Source organism: Xenopus laevis, chromosome 4S, assembly GCF_017654675.1.
Source record: "Xenopus laevis strain J_2021 chromosome 4S, Xenopus_laevis_v10.1, whole genome shotgun sequence".
Classification (NCBI taxonomy): Eukaryota; Metazoa; Chordata; class Amphibia; order Anura; family Pipidae; genus Xenopus; species Xenopus laevis.
Genome location: NC_054378.1, coordinates 23731960 through 23759598, shown reverse-complemented (window position 1 = coordinate 23759598; position 27639 = coordinate 23731960). Strand labels below are relative to the sequence as shown.

The 27639-nt window shown below is 44.4% G+C and overlaps 1 protein-coding gene across 1 annotated transcript; it reads left to right on the top strand.

The window, feature by feature from the left end:
- LOC108715327 (tyrosine-protein phosphatase non-receptor type 5) lies at positions 1 to 27639 on the top strand. Its single transcript, XM_041591477.1, is given in 14 exon segments — positions 1 to 27; positions 1319 to 1497; positions 1499 to 1588; positions 11421 to 11610; positions 12109 to 12201; positions 13307 to 13533; positions 13903 to 14089; positions 14542 to 14626; positions 14945 to 15030; positions 22398 to 22535; positions 22985 to 23095; positions 23573 to 23733; positions 24687 to 24800; positions 25593 to 27639. Coding segments are annotated over 14 exon segments (1782 nt in total). The 3' UTR covers positions 25687 to 27639.

The following is a 27639-nucleotide window of genomic DNA, read 5'->3' as shown; positions in this document are numbered from 1 at the left end:
ATGGTGCTGCAGTCGGCTCTTCTCTGGGTAACCCCAAGTTTTTCCCATCACACCTATATCGTGCTACACTGGGCTCTTCTTTGGTAACCCCAAGTACTTCCTATTATACGCTTATTGTGCTGCACTGGGCTCTTCTCTGGTTACCCCAAGTATTTCCCATTACCCCCTATTGTGCTACACTGGGCTCTTCTCTGGTAACCCCAAGTATTTCCCATTATACCCTATTGTGTTACACTGGGCTCTTTTCTGGTAACCCCAAGTATTTCCCATTATACCCCTACTGTGTTACACTGGGCTCTTCTCTGGTAGGTCTAAGTATTTCCCATTACACCCCTATTGTGTTGTACTGGGCTGTTTTCTGGTATCGATAAGTACTTCATATTACACCAGTATTGTGCTACACTGGGCTCTTCTCTGGTAACCCTAAGGGGTTAAGTTAGAGATTGCCACAGTCCACAGAGTGATTTTCCGCCACTCTCCATTCATTTCCTTTTACTCACCAAATGCCTAACAGGTTCCAGCCCCTCAGTGTGCACAGTGCTGCCGCTGCCCCGTGTGTCAGGGGTTGATTTTGTTTATCCCAAAGAAACAAGGAATTATGTGTCTAGCCCAAATGGTACCATAAGCCCCACTGTTGCACAGGCACAGATACTAAAGCATTTATAAAATCTTCTCAACAACAATGTTCTAATGGCTCCTCCCCTTTCATTAATATCCAGCCTATGAAATATCATTTTCTCCCAGGCTCATTAGCATGCGAACCATTGACTATATTAGTTCCTTATGCCACTCTTTAATATCCAACCCATCACATCTAACTGCCCCTTCCCTCACTCATTTTCTGCCAACCTAGGATTTATAACTGCCCAGACAGGAGCAGAATTAGAGCCCCCATGATTGGCATCCACACTGCAAGGGAAACAAATTTGGGGGTTGGAGCCGCTTTATACAACTTCTACTTCTGAGCATGTTAAAGGGCAAAGAAACCTCCTGATTTTTTATTTGTTCCCTCCCCAAATGCATTAGTTGGTTGGGAGTTGGACCTATAAATGTTCCAGTGTAGGAGGGATGCACCAAATTCAACATTTTCAGTTTCAAGCAAGTTCCATATTTACTTGGGACCCAAATGTATTAACTGAAATACATCCTACATCAGTCACTGCTATGGACCCATTGCCCTATAACAGATCCTACATCAGTACCTGCAGTGAGACTGATTCCTCCAGCCTTTACTGCAGTGGCCTGTGATGCTGTTGGCTTGGAGATTTCATTCATGCTTCTCCCCATCCTCCCCCTCCCTGGTTCCTCTATTCAGTAGAAAACACATGAGTGGGTGGGCTGTTCTCTCCCCTATCAATCAGGGGCTGATGTAAAATGCATTAGAGCCACAGTCAGGAGCAGCAGAGGTAGAGGAGCCGAGGGGTTCTGGGGAGGATTTTATCAGCCGGACAAGAATTGTCTTTTCCTGAGAGATCAAAGCTCGACACCTGTGAGTCACATTTCCCAGCATCCTCTGTGGTGAGAATCTCTGCATCCTGTTCTGGATAATCTCCCATCTGAATAACAAGAGAAATTCTGGTCTGCCCAGGTAAATGTCCATATCTATTTGCCCCTATCTATCTCCCCTTTTATTTCCCAAACAGATTGTTGTCATAGATAAGAGGGTCTTGTGCTGTAGGAACTGGTGGGGGCAGTGATGGTGGATGGAGTGAATGAGATGCTGTTGGATTATATGCGCTTGTGCTGGGGGGATAGACTAATCTGCTATTAGTGAATGGATCAGGTTTTATTTGCTGATAACAGGTTCTGTCCCTGTCAGTGTGACTGAGGTACAATTTTCTCTCCTGACCACAATTACTGGGGTTGTACCCAACTCTGCTTTCAGCTATAGCCTTCCTCAGCCTTTTTTTTGAGGGGGCAGAATTAATTGAACAATGTTCTATCCTTCTTCATCAGTCACCCCTTTCCCAACCTGTCCTGTTGCCACTGGTAAAACCTGTCCTGTTACCCCTGCTCAGACCTGTCCTAGTCCCTTACACAGCCTCCCATGCACAAACCTGTCCTGTCTCCTTTCCAAAAGGCAGCCATATACACATCAATAAATGGGGGGGCTCTCCAACAGGCCTGCCTGACCAATAATGTATAAAAATCTGTCAGATATTTATTAGGTGGGTTTAAAAATCTTGTCGAAACAATGACCACATCAGCTCATAATGTAGATGTCATCCCATTTACTGTTGTGATCAAATTATTTGGCCTGTAAGATCACAATCACATCAGCCCAATATTTACTCCCTTAAGTACATACTAGGGAAAGATCCACCGGTTTGGCAAAATCCCAAATGAGCATATTTTTTAATATATCGCCAGTTTTACTCACCCATAAATGCTCAACATTACATGCCTCGCCTGTAATAATAACCCAGTTATGTACCCGACAATATATATCCCTCCTGTATGTAATAACAACCCAGTTATGCTCCTGATATTATATTCCCCTCTTTTCTGTAATAACTCAGTTATGTGCCCAACATTATATCCCCCTCCTGTATGTAATAACAACACAGTTATGCACCGACATTATATTCCCCTCCTGTACAGAATAACAACCCTGTTATGTGCCCGACATTATATTCCCCAGCTGTATGTAATAACCCAGTTATGCTCCAGACATTATATTCCCCTCTTTTATGTAATAACAACCTAGTTATGTGCCCGACATCATATTCTCCTCCTGTATGTAATAACAACACAGTTATGCACCTGACATTATATTTCCCTCCTTTATGTAATACCAACCCAGTGCCAGACATTATATTCCCAGCCTGTATGTAATGACAAACCAATTATGTGCCCATAATTATATTCCCCTCCAGTATGTAATACCAACCCAGGTTTCTGCCCGACATTATATTCCCCTTCTGTATGTAATACCAACCCAGTTATGTGCCAGACATTATATTCCCAGCCTGTACGTTATAACAACCCAATTATGTGCCCAAAATTATATTCCCCTCCAGAATATAATAACAACCCAGGTATCTGCCCGACATTATATTCCCCTCCTGTAAGTAATAATCCAGTTATGCGCCAGGCATTATATACCTGTCTTTTATGTTATAACAACCCAGTTAGGTGCCCAACATTATATTCCCCTCCTGTATGTAATAACAACCCAGTTATGTTCTGGACATTATATTCCCCTCCTGTATGTAATAACAACCCAGTGATGTTCTGGACATTATATTCCCCTCCTGTATGTAATAACAACCCGGTTATGTGCCCAACATTATATTCCCCTCCTGTACATAATAACAAGCCAGTTATGTGCCGACATTATATTCCCCTCTTGTATGTAATAACAACCCAGTAATGTGCCTGACATTATATTCCCCTCTTTTCTGTAATAACAACCCAGTTATGCACCCAACACTATATTGTCCTCCTGTATGTAATAACAACCCTGTTATGTGCTCAACATTATATTCCCCTCCTGTATGTAATAACAATCCAGTTATGCGCCCCAGATTATATTCCCTTCCTGTATTTAATAACAACACAGTTATTCACCCAACATTATATTCCCTTCCTGTATGTAATAAAAATCCAGTTATGTGCCCAACATTATATTCCCCTCCTGTATGTAATAATAACCCAGTTATGTGCCCGACATTATATTCCCCTCCTGTATGTAATAATAACCCAGTTATGCGCCCAACATCATATTCCCCACCCTGTATGTAATAATAGCCAGGGACTGATTTACATAGCAGGCGCCCCTAGGCCCGCTGCCGTTCATTGCCCCTGTCCCCTTCCTTTGTGCACATGCACAAATTTTCAGCATCGGGTCTGTAGTACTGCCCATTGGTGCACAGGAAATTGTAAAAACTAGTGTATCTCCTGCAAATCCCCAGTGCTTCCGAACCAATGCTTGTATGGTTGGGTGGCATGCTGCCCCACTAAAATTCTGCCACCATAAGCCCGGGCCTTTGTTGCCTTTCCATAAATCCGGACCTGATAACAACCCAGTTATGTGCCTGACATTCTGTTCCCCTCCTGTATGTAATAACTCAATTATGTTCCCAACATTATATTCCCACCTGTATGTAATAACAACCCAGTTATGTGCCCGACATGATATTCCCCTCCTGCATGTAATAACAACCCAGTTATGTGCCAAACATTCCCCACTCTGTATGTAATTACAACCCAGGTATGCGCTCAACATTATATTCCCCACCCTGTATGTAATAACTCAGTTATGTGTCCGACACTATATTCCCCTCCTGTATGTAATAACAACCCAGTTATGTGCCCGACATTATATTCCCTCCTGTATGTAATAACAACCCAGTTATGTGTCAGACATATTACCCAACCTTTATGTAATAACAACCCAGGTATGTGCCCGACATTATATTACCCACCCTGTATGTAATTACAACCAATTTATGTGCCCAACATTATATTCCTCTCCTGTATGTAATAACAACCCAGTTATGCGCCCAAAATTATATTCCCCTCCTGTATGTAATAGCAACCCATTTATGTGACTGACATTACATTGCCCACCCTGTATGTAATTACAACCCAGGTATGCGCTCGACATTATATTCCCCACCCTGTATGTAATAACAACTCAGTTATGTGTCTGACATTATACAGTATTCCTACCTGTATATAATAAAGGAGTTATGCGCCCTTGTTACATACAGATGGGGAATATAATGGATCATATCACAGGAACAGTGACAAGGGCACACAAACTTGGCAGAGAAGTTGTTCCCTTGCGACATCCCAGAATGCCCTTGATAGGATGAAGTTCCTAGTCAGAATTTTCTATCTAGTGTGGGAGTGACAGACGTGGGATCTGTGAGGATAGGATATCCAATAAGATCAAAAACTTTTTGTTAATGACTTATGTCAGTATGGTGCACATCTTCTTCTTCTTTATTTCTCCTCCCCATTTGTCTCTCTTCTCCCCAAGACCCTTTCCCTTTTCTCCTTCTGTGTCTCATCCCCTTTTCTTTTCTCCCCTAACTGTTTGGCCTTACTCTGCCCTTCTATATTTCTCTCCCCCATTTGTCCCTCTACTCACTAACCCCTTTTACCTTTTCTTCTGTCTCTCATCCCCTTTCCTTTTCTCTTCCAACTGTTTGGCCTTACTCTTCCCCATCCTCCCTCTTCTCTCCTGTTCTATATTTCTCCCCTTCCCAATTGTCTCTCTACTCCCTAGCCCCCTTTCCCTTCTCTCACTCTGTCTCTCATCCCCTTTCATTTTGTATTCTCCCCCAACTGTTTGGCCTTACTCTCCCCCATCCTTTCCCGTCCCTTCTATATTTCTCCTCCCCATTTGTCTCTCTACTCCCTAACACCCTTTCCATTCTCTCACTCTGTTTCTCATCCCCCTTCCTTTCATTTTCTCCCCCAACTTTTTGGCCTTACTCTCCCCCATCATCCATCTTCCCTCGCCTATAGTTTTCCTCTCCCCCATTTGTCCCTCTACTCCCTAACCCTCTTTCTCTTTTCTCCTTCTGTCTCTACATCCCCTCTCCTTTCCTTTTCTACCCAAACTGTTTTGCCTTACTTTTCCACATCTTTTCTTTTTTCTTGGTTAAAATGGAAATGAGATACAGGTTTTAGCTCAAACCTCATGAGTCTTTTAGGAAACTGATTAGCAGTAGTGCTGGACACACAGCATATGTGCATTTACTTGCATTCTTTTATTTTATTGTTATGAACAAATGAAGAAAGGAGCTTTTTAACCTTTATCGCTTACAAAGGGAGAATTCATGAAAACATTCAGAGCATATGAAAGTCCAGATCATGGGCAAATTGTTTATTCCCTTTAATAGACTGGACTGGCTATTGTCTGTTGTATTCAGAGTTGTGAACCCTGGGATGTGCCGCTTAAGCCCCTTCCCAGTTGCAAGCTCAAGGTCCTCCAAACTCCGCCATGTACCACACTTTAGTCGTGCGGCTGCAACCTGAGGACCACTGGTACACACAGTTCCTGGGGGGAACAGGCCTGGGTCAGCAGGGGCCACTGGGCCCACATGGGCTGGGGCAATGATCCTGCCAGCTAATTATTATGTGGCACATGCAAATCCCAGGGACTTGCCGGCAGCCCCCCTCTGACATGGGAAGAGAAATCTGCTCACAGGGATGAGTCATGGCTCCTACTTGGGAAGTGTAGGCAGGAGTCCAATGCACCGTCTGTGCACAAACACTGGCTCTCATTTCCCCTTATTATTTTCTCTCTCTATGGGCCCGGGCCCATCTGCAATCTTCAGACCTGACAGAGTGCCACTAACAGGACAGTAAGGGTCATGGCCGACAGAGAGATTTGGAACCTGAAATAAATTTGCACTACTGCGGACAACAAATCTCCAAACAATTTTTCTCCTGCAATAATTGAAATCTCTCCTTAAAAAAACCTACATATCTCAAAGTCATCTCAGTGGAAAAGCAATTTCAAGAGCTTTGTCGTCCAGAGTAGCACAAATTTATCACAGGCGACAATTCTCCCCATTGGTTATTACCCTAAAAGGAATATAAAGGGGAAGACAATGTTAACCCTTTAATGATGTCCATCTGCTCCCCTAACTACCCTCCCATTAAAGAACAGCATTGTTCCCCGCTGAGTAGCACAGAGTACAACATAGTAAGTTAGACTGAAAAAAGACACACGTCCATCAAGTTCAACCTATAAGTCTATATATATATATATATATATATATATATATATATATATATATATATATATATATATATATATATATATATATATATAAACATGCCTAACTGCTAGTTGATCCAGAGGAAGGCAAAAAAAAAACATTTGAAGCTTCTCCAATTTGCCTCAGAGGGGGAAAAATTCCTTCCTGGCTCCCCCTACCCCTTCTTAAAGATATCTTATGTATCAGCCTGTACCACTGATTCAGGGAGAGAATTCCACATATTCACAGCTCTCACTGTAACGAACCCCATCCGAATATTTAGGCGGAACTTATTTTCTTCTAATCGGAATGGGTGCAGTGCCGGAACTAGGAGTAGGCACAGTAGGCACGTGCCTAGGGCGCAAAGCTGTGGGGGCGCCAGGCACGCACCTTCTCTGCTACCCCCTAGTCCAGTACCCAGTCCCTGCTCTGGCCGTCGTGTGCAGACTTTTATGCATGTGTGCTGTCCCTTTAGCGCCCCCAATATTTTTTTTTTGTGCATGGTTTCTTCGTGCTTGTGCTCAAAGTTATTCCGCGCATGTATGCGTGCGCCTATGGCGTCTGACCGGGCTGGCCTGGCGCTGAATAGGTGCCGCCTTGTCAGCTGGAAAGACCTACTGGTAAATAAAGCATTAGAGAGATTATTATATGATCCCCTTATATATTTATACATAGTTATCATATTAACTGCCTCTTGTCCCTCGTGAACAACCTCAGTTTGGCCAGTCTTTCCTCATAGCTAAGATTTCCCCTTTACCAGCTTAGTTGCCCTTCTCTGTACTCTCTCTAATTCAAAAATGTCCTATTTGAGCACTGGAGACCAAACCTGTACTGCATATTCTAGATGAGGCCTTACCAGTGGTCTGTACAGTGGAAGAATAACCCCCTCCTATGAATCAATGCCCCATTTAAAACAGCTCAAGGCCTTATTTTCCTTTGATGCTGCTAACTGGCATTGCTTGCTACAGCCAAGTTTATTATCTATAATAATGGATTTGACTAGTGCAGTCCCATTAAGGATGTAAGTGGATATTTTTACTTCCCATGACTTTACATTTAAAGATTCAGTAAGGAGTCAGGTTGGTTAGAGAGAGAGATATCTGGGTATCGGGTGACAGAAGGTGCCCAGGTAAGGTGGGTGGGTGCAGGCACTCAGCAGAACTAGAGTAGGGATGTGTTTGAGAAACGACAGATGCTTATTATGTGTGGGCGGAATAATATTCCCTTCCTCTCCCCCCCCCCCAACCGGACCAGATTGACTCCCTGCAGTGGGAACTGTGCGACTCTACGGAATCCATTGGTTCTGCCCTACTAGAAACTTCCTGCCACTGGGGGTCCCCTGTTGTGTTACTCACTGTTCATTCCCCATTATCAGTACTCATAGTGTTGGACAAGTGAGCAGAGCAGCAGCAGGAGCTGAACTAATCAGGGAATTCATCTGGTGCCAGTCACAGCACAGTAGGCACAGTACAGTAAGTATTACACAGTAGGCACAGAACAGAAGGTATGCCATAGTATCTTCAGTAGGCACAGTACAGTAAGTATTGCATAGTACAGAAATCACAGTAGGTATGCCATAGTATGTACAGTAGGCACAGGGTTAGGGTTTGTACTCAAAAGAAGATTCCTTCATGGGCATAAGAAGAAGAGCAGCCAAGGATCAGAAAATACAGAAAATCAGAGTTCATTATCTGGGTATGTACTGAGGAACAATTAACAGTTAATCAGGTGAAGGTTTCTCTGTGTAATGAGAGATCTAAAAAATTGTGGATCATTTTTCCCCATTTGCCACGCTGAGGCGGCTTTAGTGCTGCTCCAACACCCTTGCCCCCTGTGCTTACCTTTCCACACCTTACTCTGTGGGTCGGACTGGGAGGCCAAAATGGATAAGGACTGTGGGCTGAAGTGACGAAGGCTGTGAGGGTGGTGTGGATACGGGACTCTGGTTAAGGCTGGAGTAGGTAAGGGCTAGCAGCTGGGAGGGATAAGGACTAGGAGGCTGACATTGATAAGGGCAGAGAGGCTGGAGTGGATAAGGGTTGGGGGGCTGGGGTGCATAATGGTTGGAGGGCAGCGGTTGATAAGATCTGGGAGTCTTTAGTAGATTAGGGCTGGGGACTGGATTGGATAAAGGTTGGATAGGGCATGGGGATGAGGGCAGAAGTTGGTTACACATTACATTATGTTACATTCTCTGAGGCCCTTACCACCCACAGCTTTTCCCCCCACGCAGCAGACTGCCACATGCACTGAATTCAGAACAAGCATCTGACTCACCGCACTGACAGTGACAGCTTCAGCCTTGCGCACACACCAGCCTTTCATCTCATTCCCGGCAGCAGCCAGCTTAGTGATCAGTGCAACAGCTGCTGGGGGTGCAGGAGTGTTTTGGTCAAGGCTTCCTTTATATATGGAGGATCAAAAAAGTTTCTAGGGTTCCATAACATATCAAGGACTGGTCAATATATTACTTGCTCTACCCCTTTCTTACTATCTCTCCTTTAATACTTCCACTATCTCCATCTTGCCCTACTGTCTCCATCTTACCCGAATTTCTCACTCTTGTCCTACTATTTTAATCTTATACTACTGTCTCCATCTTGCCCTACTGTCCCCATCTTGCCGTAATGTCTCACTCTTGTCTTACTGTCTCCATCTTGTCCTACTGCTTCCATCTTGTCCTAATGTCTCTATTTTGCTCTACTGTCCCCATCTTGTCCTACTGTCTCCAACTTCTCACTCTTGTCTTACTATTTCAATCTTATCCTACTGTATCCATCTTGTCCTACTGTCTCCATCTTGCCCTACTGTCTCACTCTTGTCCCACCATCTCAATCTTATCCTACTGTCTCCATCTTGTTCCACTGTCTCTATCTTGTTCTACTGTTTAAATCATGCCCTAGTGTCTCAATCTTATCCTACTGTCTCCATCATGCCCTACTGTCTCCATCTTGTCTTACGGTCTCCATCATGCCCTGCTGTTGCCATCTTTTCCTAATATCTCCTTCTTGTCTTACTGTCTCCATCATGTTCTACTGTCTCCATCTTGCTCTATTGTCTCCATCTTGCTCTACTGTCCCCATTTTGTCCTACTGTCTCAATCTTGTCCTACTGTCTCTATCTTGTCCTACTGTCTCTATCTCATCCTACTGTTTCCATCTTGTCCTACTGTCTCCATCTTGTCCTTTGGTTTCCATCTTGTCCTATTGTCTCCTTCTTGTCCTACTGTCTCCATCTTGCCCTATTGTCTCCATCTTGCCCTATTGTCTCCATCTTGACCTATTGTCTCCATCGTGCCCTAATGCCTCACTCTTGTCCCACCGTCTCAATCTTATCCTACTGTCTCCATCTTGTTCCACTGTCTCTATCTTGTCCTAATGTTTAAATCATGCCCTAGTGTCTCAATCTTATCCTACTGTGTCCATCATGCCCTACTGTCTCCATCTTGTCTTACGGTCTCCATCTTGCCCTGCTGTCACCATCTTTTCCTAATATCTCCTTCTTGTCTTACTGTCTCCATCATGTTCTACTGTCTCCACCTTGCTCTACTGTCCCCATTTTGCCCTACTGTCTCCATTTTGCCCTACTGTCTCCATCTTGCCCTAATGTCTCCATCTTGTCCTACTGTTTCCATCTTGTCCTACTGTTTCCATCATGTCCTACAGTTTCCATCTTGTCTCCTTCTTGTCCTACTGTCTCCATCTTGCCCTACTGTCTCCATCTTGCCCTAATGTCTCACTCTTGTCCCACCATCTCAATCTTTTCCTACTGTCTCCATCTTGTCCTACTGTTTCCATCTTGTCCTACTGCCTCCATCTTGTCCTACTGTCTAAATCATGCCTTAGTGTCTCAATCTTATCCTACTGTCTCCATCATGCCCTACTGTCTTGATCTTGTCCTACTGTCTCCATCATGTTCTACTGTCTCCATCTTGTCCTACAGTTCCCATCTTGTCCTACTGTTCCCATCTTGCACAGCTGTCTCCATCTTGCCCTACTGTTCCCATCTTGCACAGCTGTCTCCATCTTGCCCTACTGTCTCCATCTTAGCCCTACTGTCTCCATCTTAGCCCTACTTTCTCCATCTTAGCCCTACTTTCTCCATCTTATCCTACTTTCTACATCTGCACCTACGTTTTCCATCTCTTCCTACTGTCCCCATCTTGTCCTACTGTCTCCATTAAGCCCTGCTGTCTCCATCTTGTCCTGCTGTCTCCATCTTGCCCTACTCGTAGTTTGGAGCACTCAACCCTGGTTAAATATACCTGTGTAGGTCTCAGGTGCTAATACTGGAAGACCCTCACCTGCTTCAGGTCAACTGGTACATATAGAAGAAGAAATCCAGTAGCACATTGTGGTTGGTGAAGAAATCCTTTGTGATTTATTTAGCCCATATACATACAAAACATGGCCAACGTTTTGGGCCCTCCTGGACCCTCTGTCAAGCCTTGCCCTACTGTCTCTGTGTTGTCATACTGTCTCCATCTTGTCCTACTCGTCCCATCATGCCCTAAGTTTAGTAAAATAATATGCCCCAATACTGACTCCTCCTGTACCTGTGTATGCAAGCCAATATATGAGCATGGATGGTTCTTTACCTGAATGTCTAATGGATGGTTTTCTTATTCACTGCACTCAGTTCTGTTGGACCCATGCGGACTGGTGCTGTTATATTGAATCTCATTTCCCTGTTATTTGCCAGGTCCATCCATGACAGAGGTTATCCAGACAATATGGGTTCCATGGATGTGGAAGATGAACAGCCGATCCAGCCGGTTGAATGGGATCAGTCTCATAATGCAGAGAGTAATTCCCAGTATAGCTGGGCTGCATTGTGGAATATTCTGACCATCGGTGGCAGCATTTGTATCCTTATTCTCTCCCAGATACTGGTGAGTCTGCTGGACTACTGGATCAAAGTTAGATTGTACTAAGCACAATTCAGCAGGAAAAACCCCAAAGTTTGCTCCTAGTCTGCACAGAGAGATGCCATAAAACTATGGCAGCATAGGTATTCCACTGTACTAAGCACAATTCAGCAGGAACAGCCCCCTAAGTTTGCTCATAGTCTGTACAGAGAGATCCCATAAAACTATGGTAGCACAGGTATTCCCCTATACTAAGCACAATTCAGCAGGAACAGCCCCCTAAGTTTGGTCATAGTCTGTACAGAGAGATCCCATAAAACTATGGTAGCATAGCACAGTAGAGAGAAAGGCACAGTAGAGGGATGGGCATGACAGAAGAATTGGCACAGCAGAGGAATTGGCACAGCAGAGGAATTGGCATGGTAGAGAGATTGGCACAGCAGGATGTGGGCATGGAAAAGGGATATGAAAGACACACACTGGTAAATTACTGAGCCAGACTTTGGCATTTCTTTCTGGCAGGACCTGCCTGCTTGGCAGAATGGGTTCTGGAGAATGGAGGTTTCGGGGGTCTTGCTGCTCGTTGTGTGTGTTCTGACTCTGACTGGAACTGCTGTAAGTAAATATCTTGTTTATTCCAGGGAGTCGTGGGGGAATAAGAAATGTGGTGCCTGTGTATTCGGGCACATGAGGCACAGGCTGGTTGCCATATTAGCAAGTGTGTATAGTTAGGAACCCCTGGCCTGGTGGTCCGTTCTACACAAATATCTGCCATATCAGCCAAATGGGTCAGTAGGAAGTTGCTGAACTGTATGAATTACTGGGATCTGTGTGGTTTCAGTTAGCGGCAGCAGAATGACCACTTGGTATAATGAAAGCCTGGCGTGATACAGACTGATACAAGATGCCCATCTTCTGCAAAACCCGGCGCTTTTATGCTCATTCACATCTAAACTTAATGCAACATTTCTTAAGGCACAAACAAAAGGCCCTAGGTTCTGACCCACTTCCATTCATTCCCATGAACCTTGCAGAAAATGTATCAGTTCACTTGTTTTGAGAGTTGGTAGGAGCATCTCTGCCCCTGCTGATGTTTCCTGTGCTTTCTACAAGGAAAGAGACAGATGCACTGTCTGGTGCCCATCCGGCACATTGGCATTATTTAGTGGATTGTGCCCTAATGCAGTGCTGGTGTTGCCAGTGCTTTCTAGAAGCTGAGTCGTTGGCATGGGGGGGTGTGATGGTTGGTTCCAGAAGATGAATAGTCTGGATCTGAGCCCATAATACTTCATTTCTATTAGTGCTGCTACAGTGCCGGTGCCCCCGAGCTCTGTACAAGGTAAGTGATTGACAAGTACACAATGTTCCACAGCTGCTGAGAGTCTGTTATACATTATAGTTTGTGTAGCACAGCCCAGATCTGCCACTGGCACATAATAGTGGCACACAATCACACACAAACACGCACAATGGTACACAGTGAAATAACATCACTAACAGCTGTGCCCAATCATACGCTCACACATACAGGGAGGCACAAACACACACAGAGACTCACACACACAAAGAGACACCCAATGGCACTTTGGGAATAGAGTGACTGCATAACATGAATGCCGTGTGGGCCTTCATGTGCAGATCCACTAGAGCCATTCAGTGTCGGAGTTACTGTTGGGTTTAGTTTGTGAAGGGCCCCCTCTGTGACCCAATTTCATTGCAGGTCTGGTACCTCAGGCCCAGTGCAGAACCAGCCCTTTCTGAAGACCGGCGCCAGTCAGTGAGCCGCCAGCCCTCCTTCACCTACTCCGAATGGACCGATGATAGGAACGAAGACTTCCTAGACCTTGATTCGGTGCCAGACACCCCAGTGTTTGATTGCCTAATGGACATTAGGGGGGACACTGACCCAGGGACTCTGACTGTCAAACCTGTGGGCCTTCAGGAAAGGTAATGCTAGAACAGCAGCCGCAAGAGGGGGCAATGAGGGTTTATAAGGGGACAATGAGGGTTTATAAGGGGATAATGAGGTTATATAAGGGGGCAATGAGGGTTTATAAGGGGCATTTTGTACGGGGTTTAAACTTGCTCATGTACTTGGGGCCTGTGAGCAAATTGCAGGTTTGTAACAAAGCCATTCCATTGGCTGATGTTCTGTCTGGTTTATATAATGCCATTCCCTGTAGCGCCTTTTTTCTCAGATACATTTGGCCAAAGAAACTCATATATCACCCTGCCACAACTAGGTACAACCTTGTGGCTTGCTTTCTTGTTCCATGCCAGCACCTATATCACCTGATCATCTCATTCATTTTGCAGAAGAGGATCCAACGTGTCTCTGACCCTAGACATGTGCACCCCAGGGTGTACGGAACCTTACGGGCACATCATGTCTCCCAGGGAACAGTGTGCCCGGGAATATCTCCAGATGGCCAGTAATGTCCTGACAAAGGAGGAGCTGCATCAGAGAGCCCTGGACTCCTTTGCTCTACAGAAGGAATTCTTTGTGAGCCCCCCTCCTCTTCACTTCATTGGTTCTGTCCAACCTGTATAGTCTTACTTATCTGTATGCCTTTAAAGGGGTCAGGTGACCCCTGGGTAAGAGTGACTGGTCTCTCCAAATGATAATGTGATATTCCCTTCTGGCTTCTGTCCCAGCCCACTTAATTCCCTTCCTTATTACCCCCATGCCCTAAAGTCACATTGCAGAACTTGTCTAGCGCTATTCTCCTCCCCTTGTTGACATAGTCTTCTCCCTTTTTATTTCAGTACTGTCCCATCCCTTTCTTTTTGTATTCACCCCAATCCTTGCCTAGCTTTCTCTTCAGTTGCGAGTCAGTGCTGCCCCCTTCCCTCCCCATTTAATGTGAAACCTTGGTGTGGTCTAATAGAACCCCCAAAACCCCACTGCACACCCCCTTATCATCCCACTAACATTGGGACTATTTTCTTTGTCAGGAAATCCCAATGAACTTTGTGGACCCCAAAGAATATGAGATTCCAGGCTTGGTACGGAAGAACAGATACAAGACAATACTCCCAAGTAAGTACCAAGTCAGTATGCAGGGGGAGGCACAATGGCAGAAGGGCAACAGAGAGTTAAAGGAATATTACCATGCAGCTCCATACACCAAGAAAGGCTGGACTGTGAGCAGGCCCTCCAATAACCAATGGAAAGAGAAATAAGTGAATTGTCTGTTAATTGGCCGACAGCTGCTGCAACTAAGTAAAATCATTCTCTACAAGGGTAGAGATTCCTACAGCACCTGCAGGGGCATTGGTGAATTGGGAATTGGTGAATGTACTGCTCTCAGTGACTCTAGTGAGCATAATACTGAGGGGACAAGCTTTTGTTTTGCAGACCCCCACAGCAGAGTATGCCTTATGTCTCCTGACCAAGAGGAGGAGGACCCTCTCAGTTCATACATCAACGCCAACTACATACGGGTGAGGGGCACTGGTGGAGGTGCATGGAGATATTTCTGTTGAGTGCCATTTGGAGTGATCTGCCACACGGCAGTTCATTGATGTATATGTTAAAGACAGTTGGACTCGCTGCAGCCCTGTCCAACCCTCACAAACACTCACTTCTCTTCCAGTTCCCCAGCACGCTGCATTGGAATATGCATGGGGGCCAAACTGACAAGTGAATATTCCCCCATGTGCAGAGAGTAGTCACCGCACAAAATAGCACCAGGGAGAACCGTGTTAATAGACTGTATGTGTGCTGCACATGTAAAGCTGCTCCGGTTAGCATCAAATCCAAGTATTTGTGTGTGTGTAGCACAGAGCACCACATGGAGTCAGACGTTAAAAATCAAATACTTTATTTGTCCATTAAAATCAGTACCAAAAATATATGTACAAAATAGTGCCTGTAATGCAAGCAACCAATATGTTTTTACGCGTTTCATAGCCTTCCGGCCACTTTCGCAAAAGCTTCAGGGAGGGAGTAGATCTGTGATGCGGAAGGTTTGGCATGAACCCACCTTCCCTCTGGCATGTTGCTGTGTTAGGGAGGCGAGGATTTTCCCATTCAGATTTCTCAGGGTGCTGCCCATACATATCCCTATGTAATTGGGTTTTCTAGATGGGTGTTACGAGGCCTGGGTTCTGTACCTGAGAGAAGTGGCCAACGCACTAGTGGAGGTTGAAGAGTTTTGGTATTGCAGCGAGTGTTTATCTGGGAGCTGTATTTAACCATGTCTGGCAGAATTTTGCCTGTACCCCCAGATTTTTTTACATTGTAAGTCTTGTACTATCCCTGCTATTTCTTGGGGTATTATTGGTGCTTCCAGAGGGGCTTGGAAATCATTGATTTCTCTAGACCGGCCCTCCCTGTCCCATGTGCAGACACTATGGGGTTAAGTGTACACCTCTGGAGGCAGGACAGGAAGATTTTGGCTCCAGCCTCATATAATCTCCTGCTCCTCCTGTTCCCCTCAGTTTTTTCTTCTGTACTGCTGGAGGTTAGGGCAAAAATATTGTTTATTTATTTATTTTTATTATATCTTATTATTTTTCTATGAGTTGAGATCTGTTGATTGTTTTTATTATTCCAGGGCACCTGTGCATAAGAGGAACCCCTTTACAATTACAGAAGAACTGGTTAGCCCATACCACTCCACAGGACTGTTGGGCAAATCAGTTTTATGCACGAGTAAGACACAGTGAAATCTCTCAGAGATAACCACTGTTGTCTAGGATCGGATCACATGGTGTTTTACCCTTCTCGCAAGGAGTCACTCTTTGGGGTGAACCGAAAGTGGCGCTTACACAGCGGACGCACTTCTGGGTTCAGGAGTTTTGCCGCCAAACGTTGCGCAATGCGTATGTTTCAAGCAGGCGCCATCTTTGATCCACTGGGCGTGCAGATTCACAGCTCCGGATGGAGAGCAGGATACAGAGCGCACAAATATGGTCAGAGGCTTTACTAAGAACTCTAGTTAAACCACAATACAGTGTATATAAATAAGTGATCCCAACACTGCATAAGAGGTTATAATAAGCAGAAATTAAAGGTATCGCAGCTTGCAGGCTTACATACCGTCTGTACATATATTCCCTTACAGAGGTAACTACCTAAAGGCAGTAAAGGGGGCATATTGGCCAGTATATGGATAAAAATGATGTGCCATGCAACTGACTACAGGCAATACAACGGCATAATTAATGTAATAAGGGACATTATTATTATTAGGGATGCACCAAATCCAGGATTTGAATCCTTCTGCCCAGCCGAAGGATAAGGCAGAGAGGGAAACCACATGACTTTTTCTCACAACACAAGTAAAAAAAATGTTTTCCCTTACCCACCACTAATTTGCATATGCAAATTAGGATCTGGTTCGGTATTAGGCCGAATCTTTTGCAATGGATTCGGGGGTTCGGCCGAATCCAAAATAGTAGATTCGGTGCATCCCTAATTATTATATCCATACAGATAAACACATGGCTTCTAACACGCCCCTAGAGGACCTCAAAAAAGACATGTCCAACGCCGAGAAGAAATCTCATAGCCAGTTCAAAAAGTGCAAGATTTGCAAACATACTTTAAACAAAGGGGAACAAGGGATTTGTCTGGATTGCTCAGAACCCCCAGATTCAGCACCAACTCTTTCCCCACACCCAATTCTATCACAAAATATAGAGGATAGCTCCAAAATTAATGAGGCACAAGACCAAAATTCCAAAAATCAAGACCACCCCAATTCGAGGAATTATTTGACTGGATTAAATCCACTATTCAATCATCCATCAGTCAACCCCAAATTCATAGTAAGAAGCGGAAGACACATTTGAGCTTGGATACCAACTCAAATGATGCTAGTGAGTCAAATGATGCTAGTGATCAGGACAGTCATCTAGAACCTGGAGAACTCTCTGTCAGTGAAATCTCTTCTGACGACTCAGGCAATGAACATCAGTACCGCTCAATTGCAGGTCCCAACACAGCCAAATGTCTCTTATGTGAGATGCTGGCTACACTAGAGATTAAAGATGAGACAACAGTTAAATCAAAGGCTGACAGAGTTTTGGGAGTTCAACCCAAGAAATCTAGGACTTTTCCCATATTTAAATCAGTATCCCAGATAATTGACAATGAGTGGTCAAAACCAATTCATCGACTCATGCTGATTCAACGGTTCCTTAATACTCCACAAATACCACACTACCAACAGCAGCCTTCAAGGAACCGATGGATAAAAAGATGGAGTCCTTAAAAAAGGGATACACGCACACCGCAGCAATCCTCCGACCAGCGGTGGCATTAGCAGGATTATCACGCACTGGCTTTTCTGTCTGATGCAGCCATGGTTACTGTTAGGCTGGCAGCCAAAACCAGCATTGATACAATTGTAGCCAGAAGGGCTTTGTGGTTACACCATTGGTCGGGAGACACAGCATCCAAGACCAAATTACTCAATCTACGTTTCACAGGCAACACGCTTTTCGGGGCCAAATTAAAACAAATTATAACAAAAGTTACTGGTGGCAAAAGCACTTTTTTGCCATCAGGCAAGAAACCTAGGCCAGAACCACAGCATAGACCAGGGGTGCCCAAAACGAAGATCGGGATCTACCAGTAGACCTTTGAGTGATGATCAGTAGATCTCAAGACACTGTCAACAAACAGCTTGTCTATATCACACTCCTACTTAATTTTTTTCATTCAGATATTTATTACATTAAGGTTACATAATAGTTGTTTGTATAATATAGTAATATACATTTTATTTTTCATAAATCAATAGTTAAGTAATATTTTTCACAGAATGCTAATAATACTTTCATGGATGTAGATCCTCATGGGGCATCACTTAAAGTAGGCCCCGCATTACTGAAGTACGGGCACTCCTGGCTTAGACCATACAATAGACAATGGAACTCACAGGGTCGTTCCTTTTGCCCCTTCAGAAACACCTCTTTTCGCTCTGCACAAACAAGCGGGGATTTCAAAAAGGGCAGACCTTCCTGGCCCAAACAAGCAAGGCAGACCAGAAAGCCAGGCCCTTCTAAGTCAACCTCGACCTGACTCACACAGCTCGAATCCAGGAGAAGTAGGTGGTCATCTTCAAAAAAAATTTCCAGTTTGGCAAGCAAACACACAAGACAGTTGGGTACTCTCCATTGTCAACGAAGTATACAGAATTCTATTCAACAACCTACCTCCTCACACATTCAGATGATCGTCCATCTCAAAAAGTCCAAACAAGTTAAGAGCCCTCATGACTATAGTCAAAGAACTGTATGACAACAATGTAATAACAGTCCCTCCACAAGAACACTACAAAGGGTTTAACTCAAATCTATTTCTGGTCTTAAAGAGAGAGGGCACTTTCAGACCAGTGTTAAACTTGAAACATTTGAATCCATTTGTGTCAAAGCAAAGATTTCGCATGGAATCGATTCTATAAGTATTAATGTCAATGACAGAAAACTACATGACGAAGGTAGACCTTCAGGATGCACGTCCCTATCAGAGAGGAATCCCAACGATACTTAAGATTTACAATTCTCGACAGTCATTACCAATTCAGAGCCCTTCCCTTTGGCCTATGTACAGCGCCAAGAGTATTCACCAAAGTAACATAGTAACGTAGTAACATAGTAAGTAAGGTTGAAAAAAGACACATGTCCATCGAGTTCAACCTTTTTTTTTTTATATATTAACTACCTATCTGCCAGTTGATCCAAGTACTCAGCCCTCTCATTGCGCACCTCAGGCTCCGATGGATTATGCTCACCCGTACCTAGACGACCTGCTAATCAGATCCACGTCTTACGAGCAGAGTCAGTTAGATATAGGTATGTGTCAAAACACTCACCCAACACGGCTGGCTCATAAACCACAAAAAGAGCCAACTCCTTCCAACACAGTGCATCAAATTCTTAGGAATGTGGTTTGACTCCTCCCTACAGACAATATCACTGACAGAGGAGAAGATTCAAACAATCACGGACACAGGAAAACTAATTTGCCATCAGAAAAGGGTATCAGCGGAGCTTTGCTTCAGACTACTAGGATACATGGTAGCTGCACTAGAGGCCCTACCCTTTGGAAGGTTTCACATAAGAAATTTCCAAAGCCATTTTCTAAGCCATTGTAACAAGAACCATTTCGATCTCAAACAACAGATTCCTGTGACCAGGCCAGTCAGACTATCTTTGAAATGGTGGACACTGGCACACAACTTGGTCCTGGGCAAAACATGGGTCTCACACCAATGGACTGTGGTGACCACAGACGTCAGTCTCAAGGGTGATATTTCCACCCCGCACGTGCATGGGAGTTGGTCACCAGAGAAGTCAAGATTACCCATCAACGCCCTAGAAATCAGAGCAATAAGAAACGCCATTCTTCATTGTCAAAAGGAACCAAGGGGCAACCTCTCAGAATTCAATCAGACACAGCAGTAGCCTACCTAAACAAACAAGGAGGTACACGCAGCAACAGGGCAATGCAAGAAGTAGCTCAGATACTCAATTGGGCAATGTTCCGGCCATCTGAACTGGGAGGTGGATTACGTAAACCGGCAGCAGAAAGACCAGGTAGAGTGGGCCCTGCACGCAGAAGTCTTACGTCCAGATGGGGAATACCGGACATAGACATATTGGCGCCAAACCACAATTTCAAAGTACCTATATACTGCGCCAAATCTCAGGACCTGGGGGCAGCATATGTAGACACCTTAGTCATCCCATGGATCTTCAACAGAGTCTATGCCTTTTCCCCACTCGCTCTTTTGCCAAGGATAATCCACAAGATCAAACAAGAAGGGACACTAACGATACTCATTGCCCCGGATTGGCCGAGGAGAGCATGGTACTCAGAACTGGTCAATATGTCGATAGCTCCTCCGTGGAGATTACCCCTCTGGCCAGATTTGCTAACTCAGGGCCCAATCAACCACGACAACATATCATTCCTGCATTTGACTGCCTGGCTATTGAATCCGAGATCTGGCACTCCAAAGGTTTCTATAGACAGGCCACAGATATTCTAATGAAAGCCAGAAAACCAGCCACCAAAAAAATCTACATGGAAGACATTCATAGGGTGGTGCGATTCCGTAGAAACAATAAATTGTGCTTATGACTTTAGTAAGAAACCCAGGCCATTTAAAGGAGAAGGAAAGGCTAAAATTAAGTAAGCTTTATCAGAAAGATCTATATAAATACACCAGTAAACCCTCAAAGTAATGCTGCTCTGAGTCCTCTGTCAAAAGAATTACAGCATTTCTTTCCTTTTATTGTGTACACATGGGCTTCTGAATCAGAATTCCTGTTTTCATCTTAAACCTCCAGGGCAGGGCTTGAGCATGCTCAATTTGCTCCTCTCCCCCTCCCTCCTCCCATCCCTGCTGTAATCTGAACTCAGAGCTGTTAGTGAGCAGGGAGAGACTCGGGCAGGAAGTGATGTCACACCAAGCTTATATGGCAGCTTCTATCCTAAACAAACAGAGACAGTGTCTAGAGCTGTTTACTCAGGTATGGTAAAGCATTCTGCAGAATAAATATAGCGTTGTAGCTTGCACTATTGTGGCTTATCTGTTGGCAATAAACTGTCTTGGAGCTTTCCTTCTCCTTTAAGGTTAAAGCACACTCCACCAGAGCACTAAAGTACATCCTGGGCTCAACATAATTCAGCTACTCCAGCACAAAAATGTAAAGTGGCCACTTGGGCTTCTTTATCCACTTTTACGAAATTATACAGTCTTCATATTTTTCACTCTGCCCGTACAGCATTTGGTAGGAAGGTTCTACAGGCTGCTGTAAGGCAACAGTAATAATATCCCTCCCTAGTTACTGGACAGCTTTAGTATGTCCCCATAGCTTCTGCACTGACAGGGAGGAGAAATGAGGATTTTTTACTTACCGGAAAATCCTTTTCTAGATGGCTGAACTGTCAGTGCAGTAAGCCCCGCCCTTCTGAGTTACATACTAGAATGTTAGGAATCTACTATATGTTGGAAATAGAAGGTTATAAATCTACTGTATGTTGAATTTCTCTACTCCTAATTTGTCCTACAAACTAAGACGCTTCTTCTTCTGTCCTGCCTCCAGAGGTGGATACTTAACCCCATAGTGTCTGCACTGATAGTTTGGGCCGTCTAGAAATGGATTTTCCTTTAAGTAAAAAATCTTCAATTTATCCTCCAGAGCATGAAGCTTTGTCTTTGTCTGCTTTTGTTCTGGGGTTCCTAGCCTCATCCTCTCTATTTCTCTGGCTATTACTTTCTCTACCTCTTATCCTATCCCTCTTTCTCTCTAAAAAAAATTCAATGATTAATTAGTCATTCGTTACCCTTCTGTTACCCTTAATGATCTTTCCAAAAAGAGGCCCAAGTTTTCTCTTCAAGAAGCTTTGTGCCTTCTGTTACCCCAAACCTTTGTACCATTAAAGGCCTATATTGTTATTTCAGCTGATTGAAACAAAGCTCCTGCCATATTGGGACGATTCAACGAATGTTCATACAAAAGTGATTCCATTTGAGACCTCAGTCCCTTATCTGCAGTTCATATGGGGCCCCTTGTTCTCTTGTACCTCTATGGGAGGAAACTGGTACTGCAACCAGTCATTTATAAACCCAAGGTTTCCTTAATTTTATTTGCAATGATCTTGTGAAGGAGGCATTTCCCACAACAGAGCCATAATTCAATCAGATGAGATATATTTACAGTGTTTACAGTAGATACAATAGTTATAAGATACAGTAACATTGGGTGAGTGAATACTCTGCCAGCCTGGCTTATATACCCCTAGTAATGGATCAATGCAAGGTCTTTCTGAACCTGATTCCTCTGCACAGGGTTATGGGGAGGAGGACAAAGTCTACATTGCTACTCAGGGACCCACAGTCAATACAGTTGGAGACTTCTGGAAGATGGTCTGGCAGCAGCGTTCCCCCATAATTGTCATGATCACCAACATCGAGGAAGTCAATGAGGTAAGAGCTAAGGCTTCTGCGCTGCAGGATCAGGCCTCATTCATGCACTTGGCTCTCTATAGCATCATGTTCTAACTTGGTTCAGTCCAAAATTGGCCCTGTGCCTAGGGTTGCCACCTTTGCAGGGCTGTGATGTCAAAGGGGCGTGGTAGTGATGTCATGGGTGGAATAGAGGTTGTTCCAGGGCTGGCAGTTGTGGATTGGGGTTGATTCAGTACTATTTATTGGGGGCAACACTGAGCAGGGGGGTAGGAAAATTACTAACATGGCCCAACCCAAAAATTTGGCCCCAGGGCACTGCCGAGTTTGATGCACTAAAATCAGGTACAAACTCAACCCCAGAATTTGGTATTCAAAAGCGTCTATAGTGTAATGTACTAATATGGAGGCTCAGACCTGGGACCCTCAGTAGTGTAAGGCCTTAACATTTACTGCATGTTCTTTTGTAGAAATGCACTGAGTACTGGCCGGAGAAGGAAGCCATGTATGAGGAGATACAGGTCACTGTCAATCAGACCATCTGGGAAAACGACTATGAACTAAGGCTCATAACCTTAAAGGTAAAATCCTCCAGGGCCATTATTTGACTGAAGTCTGCAGCGCTGAATTAACTCCCACTAGCTACTTCATTGGGGCACCTTATTCTTCATATGTGCAACTAACCCTCACTCCCAAGAGCTAAATAACATTATCTCTACTCCCTTCAAACTTCCAGCCACCCCAACCCTTTATTCCTATAATGTGCATTTGTGCCCTGGCCTAAGGCAAGAGCTGCACTCTGGCCAATGGGAGTGCTGAACTTGGACAGTTGGACCAATGGCAGTTGGCCTAAAATTGCAGCCATTTCTATTCGCAGCAGGAGCTGAGCCTTTTCTCTTACAATGAGGTGAACTGTAGCAATTACAATGTTTATCTCTGTGAAGCCTCCAGCTCTCATGCAAGTACTAGGGTTGGGATTAGGGTTATGATTCAGCAGGTTTTAACCAAAATGTAGAGGATGAGTGAGTTTTTCCTTTATTACTTTACTTCTGGTACAGAGTGGAGAGGAAGAACGAAATCTCAAGCATTTCTGGTACACCTCATGGCCAGACCAGAAGACCCCGGATCAGGCACCCCCTCTACTGAAACTGGTACAGGATGTTGAAGAGACCATGAAGTGCACCAAACAGAAAGAAGGCCCTATAGTTGTACACTGTAGGTAAGCGGATAGAATGAAGGCCCTATGGTTGTGCTCAGTAGGTAAACGGGTAAGAGAAAGTAAAGAACTGCTCTCCCTAAGTAAGTGGGTAGAGTGGAAGCCCTATACTTGCTCTCCCTAAGTAAGTGGGTAGATTGGAGGCCCTATAGTTGCTCTCCCTAGGTAAGTGGGTAGAATGGAGGCCCTATAATTGCTCTCCCTAGGTAAGTGGGTAGAATGGAGGCCCTATACTTGCTCTCCCTCGCTAAGTGGGTAGATTGGAGGCCCTATACTTGCTCTTCTTAGGAAAGTGGGTAGAATGGAGGTCCTATAGTTGCTCTCCCTTGGTAAGTGGGTAGAATGGAGACCCTATGGTTGCTCTCCCTAGGTAAGTGGGTAGAATGGAGGCCCTATACTGGCTTTTCCTAGGTAAATGGGTAAAATGGAGGCCCTATACTTGCTTTCCCTAGGTAAGTGGGTAGAATGGAGGCCCTATAGTTGCTCTCCCTAGGTAAGTGGGTAGAATGGAGGCCCTATAATTGTTCTCCCTAGGAAAGTGGGTAGAATGGAGGCTCTATAGTTGCTCTCCCTAAGTAAGTGGGTAGATTGGAGGCCCTATAGTTTCTCTCCCTAGGTAAGTGGGTAGAATGGAGGCCCTAAAGTTGCTCTCCCTAGGTAAGTGGGTAGAAGGGAGGCCCTATACTTGCTCTCCCTAGCTAAGTGGTTAGATTGGAGGCCCTATACTTGCTCTCCTTAGGAAAGTGGGTAGAATGGAGGTCCTATAGTTGTTCTCCCTTGGTAAGTGGGTAGAATGGAGGCTCTATAGTTGCTCTCCCTAGGTAAATGAGTTGAATGGATGCTCTGTTGTTATATATAAAGAACATATAAAGAATGACAATTGGATGGACTTCTATGCTATGGCATTATGGTACAGTTGACAGTCAATGTTCAGTGTATTATTCCTGATTCCATAGTGCCGGAATTGGGAGAACCGGATGTTTCATTGCCACCAGTATCCTCTGCGAGCAGCTGAAAGATGAGGGGACAGTTGACATCCTCCGAACCACGTGCCATCTGAGACTGGACAGGTAGGTCCCTCCCTGCTATGCAATCAATACTGGGTACCAGCAGTACCTACAGATCTCATTCATGTTGTTCATTGGAGCATCCCAATGGTCCTCATTGACTTGTGCTCATACACAGAAAATAGACCAACACCAGCCTCGTGCGGCACACAGACGAACTCTGCCATGTCTCTGGTTTTCACCCTAATACTAAACCAAAGCTACTAACCCTTACCCTAATTCTAATGGAAAGCCTAATCCTAAACTGAAATGGCAGCACATGCCTCATGTGTAACAAAACAGGGAACAATGCAGAAGTAAATTAAAAATTAAAGCCAAAAGCAAATTGTCTCAGAATATCTCTCTCTACATCACACTAACAATTAATATAAAGTGAACAACACCTTTAACTATGGCAAAGTCTTCCCCTGCCGTTATAGCCATAAATTACACTTGCTGATAAGCCTCGGATGCAGCATCCAATCACTGTGTGAATAAGAATGAACCACATTTTCCACCCAGAATATTTGAGAATAAAGCAGTTGCTATGGACTAATGAGGCAGATTAAGAAGATGGAGTATTTGGTGCTACAAACACAATAAGATGGTGAGCGGAGTGCAAATATCAGGCCCAATCCACCAGTTTTTGGCACTTTTCCTGCCCCAGATAAATTGGTGGAGACCTAGGGCACATGAATAAGAAAGGGTTTAATTTGCCTTTAATACTGGACATGGGTGGGGCATGTGCCTGTGTATTCGTTAGAGTTGTCTTATTATAGTTGATGAATTCCAGCTAATTTGTTGTTTTGTTCCCAGGGGTGGGATGATCCAAACCTGTGAGCAGTACCAGTTTGTCCACCATGTGCTGAGCCTGTTTGTCAAACAGAATTCCCTCTCTGTGGAAGAATAATTGCCCCCTGGGATTCTGGTTCTCACATTCACAACGTCATCACTGCTTTCTGCCAACCTGCGGTAACTCCTACGTGGCGAGGGGCCAGCTTTGCCCATTCCCTGCCCATCCATGCCAGTGCTTGGGAAACACCGTCGTTCTCATCGCATACCAAAAATAGCAGATTTTGATTGTACATACGGTCTGATGTGTTTGTATGGGGCCACAACCTCTGTGGTGTTTACTCTTATCTTTTTCTGGGATTTTTTTTAAAAAATCGCTTTCGATAATCATAGTTTACAGCGTTGATCAGCCTAATTATTACCCTGTCCTTTTCCAATGACTACTTTTGCCTTTTTCTGAACTGTTTTTACATTTTTAACTGCCGAATACTGTGTCACATGATTCACTAAAAATGAATTCTTGGAAAATGTTCATACCTCATCCTGTGGGAGCTGTGGCCCCTTGGGGCCCGGGGTCAGTATCTCTAGAAGAGACTGTCGTATCACTTCCCATGTTCATATCATGTATTAATGGAAGAGCCAGTGGAACCATTGTGCAATATTCAGGGCCAATGCTCATGTGCTATTGCTTTATTAACATTCTATTCCATATAGACATTCTGGTGCTGAGCTTCATCATATTTGCTAATCTGCTTCTAAGGGGTGGGGCATATTTGGCTAAATAGTTTTCCCAAAGTATTTGGCTCTCAAGCAATAGCTAGGTTTGTCCCTCCTAATATCACCCTAATCTTTTAGCTGTAGATGCCCCTGGTACTTTAAGTGAACCCATTATAGGGGGCTGCAGGTCAGAGGGGCAGCAGGTTGCTTATATGTATAATGCTCATAAGCCATTTGTGCCCGTGTCTCTGCCATAAGGTGAAGAGCAGCGACTGGCACCATGAATATGTCTTTGGCTGAACTGTACTCACTGTAGGGGGTGCCTGGAATTACCGTAGGGTGCAAAACTCTAATAGGGGCGCAACAGAGGTGCCATCAGCAGCCACACCATTTCTTATTCCCAAAGCTCCTCCCTCCAGATACTCCAGTGACACTAACTCTGTGCCCTTGGCTACTAAAGGCCAAGTTATTTTCACTTTGTACTTTTCCCTGTCACCAGGGCAGAGGGTTCCATGGCAGAGGGTAAGGGGGCCAAGCCAGAAAGGCAAATAAAGCGAGTTGGAGCATATATCTATACAGCATGCAGTGATGTATTTATTGCCTGGGAAAGGGCTAAAAAAAAGTACAAAGTGGGATTGAACTATAGAGGGGGGTGAACCCCGTGGGGGGCCAAGTGAAAAGGGGACCTGTGTAAGGGGGTCGTAGGTCACTTGTGATTTCATTTCAGATCCCCAAAGTTAAACCTCTGCCTAAAGCTGAAGGGTAGATTAATAAAATACAAATTAATGTACTGAATATAAAACAGGTTTATCATTTACTCTCATTCTCTCTCACAGTGCAAGAAAAGGTACAAAACTCTGCATGATGAGCTTCTCTGCTCTGTGCTGCCTATGCTCTCTATAGCAAGAGTCCAGTGTGTGCGTGTGTGTGGGGGGAGGTAGTTGGGACCAACATTCTTTAGTTCAGCTTAATGGAAATATGTGGGACTCCCCTGTAGTGTAACTGCCCCACAAAGTAACCGCTGCTACAAGAGTGGGGCACGTACCTGCAACCTCCCTTGCATTGTAAAAAGCTAAACAAAGGGGGTTATTGGTATGGCAGGGTGTTCCCTTTGCTCCAGGACCATGTGATTTTGTTTGTAAATAATTAACCCTTTCACTGCCTGGAAGCCCATTGACTCCATGTTGTGCAGTAAAGGGATGTAGAATTGATATAAATCTGTTTATAACGCAGCATTTTTACCATTTCTATGAATGTGATTATAACATCATCGCCAGGATGGTTCTGATGTGATTTTTATCAATTGTTACTGATGTGTGTTTCCTTTTGCATCAAATAAAGGCAGATTTGAGAA